The following is a 9934-nucleotide window of genomic DNA, read 5'->3' as shown; positions in this document are numbered from 1 at the left end:
AAATAGACAAGTCAAAGGAAAATATATTTGGTGTGTTAGTTATAAATAGTTTAAATATAAAAAAAAGGGTGACATTTTTTCTCTCTCTGGTTATCTTCAATCACCAGTTTTTTTGTTTTTTTTTCGTAAAAATTTCATCACTTATTTATTTGATGAGCAAAAATAATACACTTTAACATGACTAGAGCAATAATTATCATTAATTTATTAATTGTGAGGTTAAAATAAATTGATTGCAGAGAAATACTGTGAATTAACTCTCAAAACTTAAAAATTTTTAAATGATAAAAAAAATATAAAGTAATTTCTGTTGGTTGATCAAATTTTAATTATAAAAAAAGAATATAAATTTTACACATTTTTAAAAAATCATAAATTGAAATTGTAGAAACAGAAAAAATATATAATAATACTGTCCCATTACCTTTTCTCTCTCTCTTTTTTTGTTTTTTTGCCACAATTTTGCAGTTGGGATCTAAAACATCACCACATCAGATCTATCCATTATTCAAAGAGAGTAAACAGACATATGCATGCACACACACACACTGGCACATTAAATAACAGTAATGCCACTTAATAGATTGAAGTAATATTAGTCATAGTAGTTGTATAGTGTGCCCAGACAACACTATATAATACTTGTATTTATATGAAACAAGTAACACATGGTGGCCACCACTATCAAACTGCCTTAAATATATTCTTTCAAGAATATAAAACTGAATTAACATTATCAGCTTTCTCAGTTACCAATCTTACTTTTATTGCATAATTTTATTTTCTCCAAACGAATTTGAATAAAAATCTAATTTCAACAATTAAATTTTAATTAATTAAAAGCAAGTGTCAAACACACACGCACACACACACACACAAACACTATTTGGTTTATTAGGGATAGATCATACCTTAAAAAGGGTAATTTTGTTTTGTTTTATTTTTCAATTTTCTTTATAAGGAAGTGCAGGAAACAGGATATTGTAACATTCACACCTATCCTCATCATCCCAGACCCCAAATACAATTGTGGCATAAATAGGGAGAGATAGGGACTTTGAGCTGGGATTGAAACTGGATTACAAAATTGGCCTAGTGAGTGAAAGCTTATACCATTTTTCTGGAAACATTTGCAAAAGAGCAGAGCTCCCTATTTGTGTACTCTTACAAAAAAAAAAATAATAAATAAACCACTCTCATTTTTTTAATCTGAGTATTTTAAAGAATCAAGGAAGCACTGATGTGGATATTATAATAAAGATAGCAATTCAGATTATAATTTGAGGGGAGGGGGAGAGTTTAAAAATAAAATCAAAAAGTGTTGTGTGTGAGAGAAAGAGTAGAAAATTCAGAAACTTATGCTCTTTCAATGTGAATTCCACCAAGGAAATTATCAGGGGTTTGTTTTATTTTATTTTAATTTTTTTTTTGTTTAATATATTTATCAGATATCAAGCAAATGAAGGCACAAGAAAGACGATTGGTCCAAGAAAGACAATTGGTCCAAAGAGTCTAAATTTTGGTAGGTATTTACTAATAACACAAGCAGTCCTCCAGATGTCCCATTCCACTTTAGTCTCTATGAGTTCTATGTTTTTAGACTAAATTTTAAGTGTATGGCATGTGTGTATTCCCCTGACAGTTCTTGAAACTTTGCTTGACTTTCATTCATATTCCTCAAACTTTTCAAAGTTCAAGGAATATGAAAAATCAAACAAATGAATTTTTGAGACTGCCAATAATAATTGCTTTTACTGTTGACAAAGATCTACATCTCTCCCTGCACCCCCCTACCCCCACCAAAAAAAACCCTTACCACATTCCACTGATTCTTTGTTTCTGATACAACAAATAGAATTCAAGATATTTAACCCTTTTGATACCAATCCACATGAGACCACCCCCACTGGTTCTATGATGCAAACTTCCTGTTTTAATGTGAACTAAACCAAAACCTTCTATGAAAATTTCAGGTTAATTTAATGTTCCGAACACCAGTTTAATAACGACAAAGTTATTTTCAAAAGGGTTAAAGTAATCTAAGCTAAAACCTACCATCAACATTTCCTGTTATGTTCTAAACATTCAATAATGAGTTGCTTCACTAAATACTTTGCTTTTTAAAAAAAAAAAAATTAACTGAAACGTAAGCAGTTGTAATTTCAACAGAAATAATCTAACGAAAGAATTAAACTCTCCTATAAACAGCTGACTATTCCAATATAGAAAGAGAAGGGAGAAAAAAAATGCATTTGCAATGAAAGAATGTAAATGTGGAGATGTAAGAAAAATAGGTGTGTATTAAAAGAAGGAAAAGTGCTTGAAATGATTGTTCAAATCTAAGCATGGGAGCAGTGTTGCGTTCTTTTTGTTTTTTTAATCTCACTTCCTTTCTATTTCCATCCTAAACAATCCATTTGCCAGTTTTACACTAATCTACAGAACTGTATTCTGTAACCCACCATTTTTAATAACCTGCATTATACCACTTTTGGTTTTTACACAATACAAAAAATGTCCAGTTATTGTTTTCTTTTGTTAAAAAAAAAGTGTTTATTTTTTTAAAAATTTCATCCTCCTATCATAATTTTAAGTCTGAAACTTTCAATATGTTCCAAACAACAGAATCAGTTTATTTTACTAAAGTATTGCAAAGTCCATGATTATTTTTAATATAAATTGGAAAAATGGACAAGCAGGGTATTTCATCAGAAAAACTGGTGAGGAATAGGTGAAAGAAAGTCTATAGTATTATTGTAGAAAAGAATATAAAGACAATATTTCATTGTTTAGGTTGGTAAATGCTTTGGTCTGTCCATGATTAAACCATTTGATACTAACCCACCTGAAACTGCCCCCGTTTCCATGATACAAATTTTCTGTTTTAAAGTGAACAAAATTAAAACCTTCCATCAAAAATTTCCTGTTAATTTATGTTCCAAACACTGGCTTAATAATTACATTTAACTAAATAAACTCATTATTCTCAAAATTAATTACAACAAAAACAGTCTTTCTAAACAGAAAAGAGCTAAGAACAAAGAGAACAAGCAGGAGAATTACTGACCAATATTGCTCTTAGCCAATAAACTCTAATACTGATGGTATAAGTTGGACAGTAGAACTCAACACAGAATTAATGAATTACTGTAATAATACTGGATATTATAAGTAATGATAATTCTTAATACAGACATAACTAAGAATCTATTGTAATAATACTGATACCATAAGTTAGAATAATTTCTTATGCAGTGAACTAACAAGCTATTGTGATAATACTTAGGTTATAAGCTAGAAAAGAATAATTTCATGATGGAGAGTGGAAGTTTGGGAGATAAGAACCAACAAGTTATCACAACTCCAAAACAGCCAGTCAAAGAAAAGTAAGTAAAACAAAATAAATAAGATAAAAAAATATATCTCTTATTCCTCCTCCTCCTCTTCTTTGACTTGCCTACTTAACCAAGAACAGTGAGAGTTGTATAATGTTTGTGTGTAGGTGTAAGTGTATGTATGTGTATTTAATGGCTTATAAACTGATGTAAACGGTTTGCTTGTAGCCCACCCCTTAAAAGTTTCATGAGAAGTCTATGACAGAAGAAAGTTATTTGAATATTACACCACATCAAGCTAGCTCGATGTCTGAACTAGAAGATGGATGGTGGAGGTTTGGTGCAGTGAAGATGGAGGAGGCGGTGGTGGTGGTTTTTTTTAGTCTTTTTAGACAAGAAACCAGAATTCATTTCACAGATGTCTGCTATCATCTCTGACAGAGGCTGCAGTTACAGTAAACTAAACTAGCACACTGATCTTTTACATCTACTCAAACCTTTCACTTACACAACACACACTCCTACCAAAACTACTCACAAACTAACAACAACAGCAACAACACAACTAGGTGAACTCAGAACAAACTACTAGTCTACTACTAGTCTACTAGTATCTCTTCACTTTTAACAGTAATCTTTTTTAACGACAGCAATTATTTCAACACATCTACATTACTATAATACTATCATTACAATAACATCATTATATATTACACTAAATTTGCCTCTACCTCAACAAACAACAGTGTTATCAAAATTATACAATATATATTACAATATGTTACATATATAATATATATGCAATATATTAAAATAACGAGTGACAGGACTAGTCTTGTTCCTTTCCCTTACATATAAATATAGTTTACAACAGAAAAATTTAATCTGCCACATCTGCCTACAAACACACATATACCCACCCACCTCCACACACAACCTTTTTTTTTTTTCTTTTTTTTGCTGATCACCCAAAACACTTGGATACATACACAACATTCCCCCAGCTTTTATACTTTTACGTTATACAGGTAGTGGCTGTAATTAAATTTAAAATTAAAATATTGTTCACTGGCGAGGAACGATTAGCAGACATAAAAAGCCTTGCCGTTACCCTCTTGGCTAAAACTAATACAAGTTTGAAAACAAGTCGGTAAACTCAATAACCAATTCAACTTCCAAGTCACAACAAAAGGTTGTTGACAAAAGAAAATTCTACCAAATTTAGCCATTGTTCAGTGCAACAATTAACAAAATTCAACCATTATGCAGACATCACTAACCTGGGCAGTTTTTACATATACATTTCATAACTAAACTGTATATGTGTGATGCTTTGTAAGTGGAATGGATCCCCAACAGGTAGGGCTTACAAATAGATTATAGAGGGACCATTTCATCTAACAAAGCCCAAAAATAGAGATAGTGAGAGAGTATTGAAGAGCAATTTACCAAAAAATTTAGCTTTTATAAAGTCATATAAGTGTGTGTGCTTTTTTTTTTCTTTCTTTGATTTATAAATAGAATTTCAAAGTCATCAACAAGTATTTGGCCAGCAAAACTTCCCCTTTCTTCGTTCAACAGAGTATCTAGCACTAAATTGAAACTGTGACCAGTCAGTTCGAAACTGGACATTAGAAACTACAGTGAAAAACTTTCACAATCTTAATACATTTTTTTTTATATATCATATATATAAAAACACATGCACACACAATGCTTTGTGGACCTATGTATATGCATGTATACATACCAAGCAAGTGTGAAAAATATAAACAATCACTTGACACTTCTTGTATTCACAGGTATCCTTTATATACATATGTATATTTTTCATGTATGTATGCGTGTCTATGTATTATGTGTATGTTATATATATGAATGCATATTATGTATGTATACGTGTGTGGGTGTTATATACTATGTATGTGTGCGTGTGTGTGTGTTATAATTTAGAACAAACAGTAAAAAGTTATTATAGTATTTGGGGTTTCAAATGTCGGAGCAAAGGGCTACGATACATTCTCGTTGGCTATAATGACAACCTTTTACTGTTTGTTCTAAATTACAACATATATAAATAATCCTCTATTTCTCTAATATCAAGGTCTCATTCTTTTGTTGTTACATTTTATTATTATTATATGTATACATGTATGTGTGTGTGTGTATATATATATATATATATATATATATATATTTATTTATATGTGGGTGTTATATGTATATATTTATATATCAAAGGATGCACACTGAGAAGAGAAAATCTGGTGTCAAAACATGCTGCAATGTTAATATTATTATTCACTGTCTTCTGGGATTTTGTATCCATCTGGCATCGACACATCATACCGGGGTTCGCCATCAATACTGTAAATCCTTTTCTTTTCCTCAGATAATGGTGGTGTTTCTGTTTTACAACTCCAGTGGTAAACAATTTCCTGGTCGCTAGGCAAGGAGACCTGGAAAATAGGCTCCTTGTAGGCCTTCCACAGGTACCTCCAGATGCCGGTCATGGTGGAAGGGATATGGAAATCTCTGAAAGCTAATGCTGCTACTCGGATGTGCTGAAGCTTAGGTAACATCAAACAGTCGAGGTGAGTCAGTTTGTCTCCGCAGAGAAACTTGTTGCCGGAATCTACCATGTGGTCACTGACACGCCACAGCTCTGAGATGAGGTGGTCGGGAGAAGTGCTTACCTGTTTGATGTAGTGAGCAAATTTAGAGAAGACGTCTAAACACACAGTATGAGCTCTCCGGTCTGAGTACGATAGATCAGGCTCAGGGAAATTCTTGTCAATATAGTTGATAATTTCTTCATTCTCTGTCAACACTTCGTCACCGTGTTTCAAAACAGGCAGTCGGTTGGCATGTTTGCGAAACTCTGCCGGTGGACGGCCAGGGTCAATGACTACAACTTCGAACAACTTGCCATCATATTCTTGTCCTTTCAGTGCCAGGATCATGTGGATCTGTTGACAGAACGGACAGGCGCCAAATCCTTGGCCACCTTGACCGGCCTTCACATAAAGGGTGAGTTCGGGTCCTGGAGTACTGTGGTGGTTCGTTTCTGTCATTGTAAATTACGCAGCAGTTGTAGCAGCAGTAACCGTCAGAGCAGGTTGTGTTGAAGCAGTGACGAGGTGTGTTGAGAGAGAGAGAGAGAGAGAGAGCAGTAGTAGTAGTAGCACTAATATTAGGTGATGGTGGTGGCAGTAGCAGTAGTTGTAGTGATGGTGGTGGTGGTGGTAGGACAAGTAGAAGAGGGTTTCAGTCTTAAGTGTCTGAAAACGTTTACTTCAGGAACAACCTGTGGAGCAGAGAAAATCCAAGTCAGTCAGTCTTTCCTTTTTTTTAACCAGTCTGTAATAAGTTATCTCATTCAACAACAGCACCAAAATAACAGGCAGACAGACTACTATTATACAGGTTGAGCTAACAAACCACAAACACCATGATCAACATCTATACAGGGCAGCTCAACCCATCACAGTCACTGAGGCTAACTCTAAAACAAAAAATAAATAAAAAAACAAAATAAAAATTTTTTTTTAATTTAAAAAAGTTTTCTTACAGGGATCACATACAGCTTTGCATAACCAACACACCACTCAGCACCACTTTAGCTCTTAAAAACAAAAATATCTATCCCTAATACAACTTCACACTAAAAAGACACTGCATGTACATCACACACCATCCATCCATCCACTCTTCAGAATACAGACTGCACCCAATAAAAAAAATTAAAAAAAACATTCACCTGATAATCAAGGGTTAAGCAACTGATCTACTGTCAACTCTTTCTTTCTTTCTCTCTCCACAAAAACAAAAATGGTCTCTGCTCCTCTCAAACACTACTGCCACCACCACCATTTGATCCTGCTACTGCTTTTTCTCTGTCTGTGGTGTATGTTTTTGTTTCATAACTCCAGAACAATTCAAACTAGAATTTAGCGCCTAGATACAGTTAACCTCAAAATTATCCTAATCCTGTCTGTTTAAAAGGGACAAAGAGAGCTACGGCTGGCGACTTTCTTCATCAGACAAGTAATAACATCAATATGTAAAGTAGTAGTAGTAGTAGTAGTAATAGCAGCAGTAAGAAGAAATAAATGCATTTAATTGCAGTACTTATATGAAATCATTAATGGCAGTGTAATAACGACAATTCTACCATAGGGACAAGGCTTGAAATTTTGGGGGAAGGAGCAAGTCAATCTCATCAACCCCAGTGCTTAACTGGTACTTATTTTGACTCTGGAAGAATGAAAGGGAAAGCTGACCTTGGTGGAAGAGGAACTCAATGTAAAGAGCCAGATGAAATGCTGCTGAGCATCTTGTCTGATGTGTTTGTTGTTTTCAAAAATAACGGTTTCAAGTTTTGAAACAAGACCAGCAAATTTTAAAAGAAGGGGGATAAGTCAATTACATTGACCTCAGTATATGAACTAGTATTTTACCGACCCTGAAAGGATAAACAGTAAAGGTGACCCCCCCCCCCCCAGTGGGAATTGAACTCAGAAAGGAAAGGGCCAGAAAAAAAAATATCACAAAGCATTTTTGCCAGTGCTTTAACAATTCTGCCAGTTTGGCCACCCTAAAACTATAATTAGAGTTATTTAAAAATAAATATAATTTCAAACAGGGAACAGGCCCATGGACGGCAGCAATTGTTTAAAATCAACTGCAGGGCATAACTGGTAGGTACTTAACTAACTCCAGAAGTCAACATTAACTTCAATGTAAGTTCAAACTGCAAAGGGATGTAACTAAATACCATACATTTAATCTGTTACTTCAATTCTGACATGATGATAATAACAATAATGGTTTCTTACATGTCCAGGGACACATTAAACCAATCCCAGTATTTGACTATATTGATTAACCCCAGTTTCATTTGAACTCAACAAAAAAGATGCAATATAATAAAGCAATGCATTTAATTTATTGTTATACAGAAACTGCCAGTCAATAATAATAATAATAATGGTTTCAAATTTTGGCACAAATAATAATTGTCTAGAATAGTAGTAGTACAAGGGAGAATTAATACGAGACGGAGGTATCTATAACTGGACAGGAAAAATCATAAGATGTGATGTGTTTCTGTAATAGGGAAGGAAAGGTCAGAAGATATTTCTCTGTATTGGTGCAAGATAGATGTGTGTTGGTAACAGTGCAGGGGACATTATAAAATGAGCCCATGATAATGCAGGAGAGATCATAAGTCCATAATAGTGCAGGAGAAGTCATAAACTGAGTCTATAACATTGCAAGGAGGTCAATAAGATATGTCTCAAGAAATTATATTTATTGTTATAATAATGCAGGGAGGTCATAAGGAATGTCTCAATAAGAGTGCAGATCATAAGATGTGACCTGCACTAGTAATAGTGCAGGTCATAAGATGTGTGCCTATAACAGTGCAAGAAAGGTCTTATAATAATCCCCCACCACCACCAAAATATTTCAGATCAACAAAACAGTCAAAGGAAAACTGCTGAATTAAGTAAAGCAGCTTCCCTGACTGACACACAGACAGCAGCACCATCCCCAACACTGTAATTGTTGGCAGTGGTGGTGGTGAGCAGTGTAGTAACAATACTTCCTTCTACCTACCACCAGGTGAATAGATGTAATGGTAGGGAGCTGACTGTTACTACCACCACTGGTGATGGTGAGAAAGATAGACAGACAGACAGACCAAGGCTATCCTCATACATACAGCTACTGTATGTGTTTGGGTGTGAAGGCTGCATGCTTACTAGGCTACCACCCATCCGCCTGCCCATCCACTCATCTACTTATGACTAAGTTCAATGACAAACAGAAAGGACATTAGTCATCCAATGCTGCTGTTGCTGTTGTTATTAAGTAGTTGTAAGCAACAGCACACACCTCAATACACTGAAGTGTTGTTGCTTTCACAAAACATTCATTCTACTGTAAATGTCCACCCCAGCCCCCTGCCAAATAAATTCTGCACCCTCTTCTCTTATCTCTCCTTTTATTTCACTCATTGGATGGTGGCCATGCTGGTGCACCACATTGAAAGGTTTAGTTGAACAAGTACCATTTTTTTTTTTTAATGTCTTGTACTGATTCTTTCAGTCTCTTTTGCTGAAGCACAAATTTACAGGGATGTAAACAAACCAACACAAGTTATCAAACAGAGGGGGGGGGGAACAAACACAAATTTATACATATGGGCTTCTTTCAGTTCCCATCTACCAAATCCATTCAGAGAGCTTTGGTCAGTCCAGTGCTATAATAGGAGACACTCGCCTGAAGTGTCACTCAGTGGGATCAAACCCTGAACAATGTAGTTGAGCCACAAAATATATTTTTATGGTCAATTACCCTCACATCAAACTCTGCCCCAGAGTTGTTTGTGTATGTGTACCTCTGTCGCCCACCAAGTACACACAAGACTAACTTTTTTTCTCAGCAATGTGAATGGTGTCTACACACACACACGGTAGTTGTTTAGCCCCTACCATTATACATTCTGTGACCATACTTCTTTTTATTTAGAGATGGTATATGTAGGACTATATTATACAATGTCCTGTCTTTTTTTATGATGTGACTGATTT

At 34.5% G+C, this 9934-nt stretch overlaps 2 protein-coding genes across 3 annotated transcripts in view; both read right to left on the bottom strand.

The window, feature by feature from the left end:
• LOC106883341 (transcription initiation factor TFIID subunit 10) overlaps positions 1-9934 on the bottom strand; it is a 95348-nt gene that overhangs the window by 72132 nt on the left and 13282 nt on the right. Inside the window, exon 1 of one of the 2 annotated variants that reach the window (XM_052976988.1) lies at positions 425-2132. The exons of the other annotated variant lie outside the window; for it this stretch is intronic. The gene's annotated coding sequence lies outside the window, so the exon portion shown is untranslated. Of the gene's footprint in view, positions 1-424; positions 2133-9934 lie in introns of those variants that run through there. 2 annotated transcript variants of the gene reach the window in all.
• On the bottom strand, positions 1164-7262 carry LOC106880350 (chloride intracellular channel protein 2). Its single transcript, XM_014930236.2, has 2 exons — positions 7096-7262; positions 1164-6642 (listed from the first exon to the last, which is right to left on the bottom strand). Exon 2 carries the CDS (start codon positions 6407-6409, stop codon positions 5633-5635), a length of 777 nt encoding a protein of 258 aa, XP_014785722.1. The 5' UTR covers positions 6410-6642; positions 7096-7262; the 3' UTR covers positions 1164-5632.

This window comes from Octopus bimaculoides, chromosome 26, assembly GCF_001194135.2.
Source record: "Octopus bimaculoides isolate UCB-OBI-ISO-001 chromosome 26, ASM119413v2, whole genome shotgun sequence".
Lineage (NCBI taxonomy): Eukaryota > Metazoa > Mollusca > Cephalopoda > Octopoda > Octopodidae > Octopus > Octopus bimaculoides.
This window is presented reverse-complemented; position numbering and strand designations above follow the sequence as displayed.

Bases quoted from the DNA above. Each gene is read 5' to 3' on its own strand.
- LOC106880350 (XM_014930236.2), bottom strand. From the start codon at position 6,409: ATGACAGAAACGAACCACCACAGTACTCCAGGACCCGAACTCACCCTT.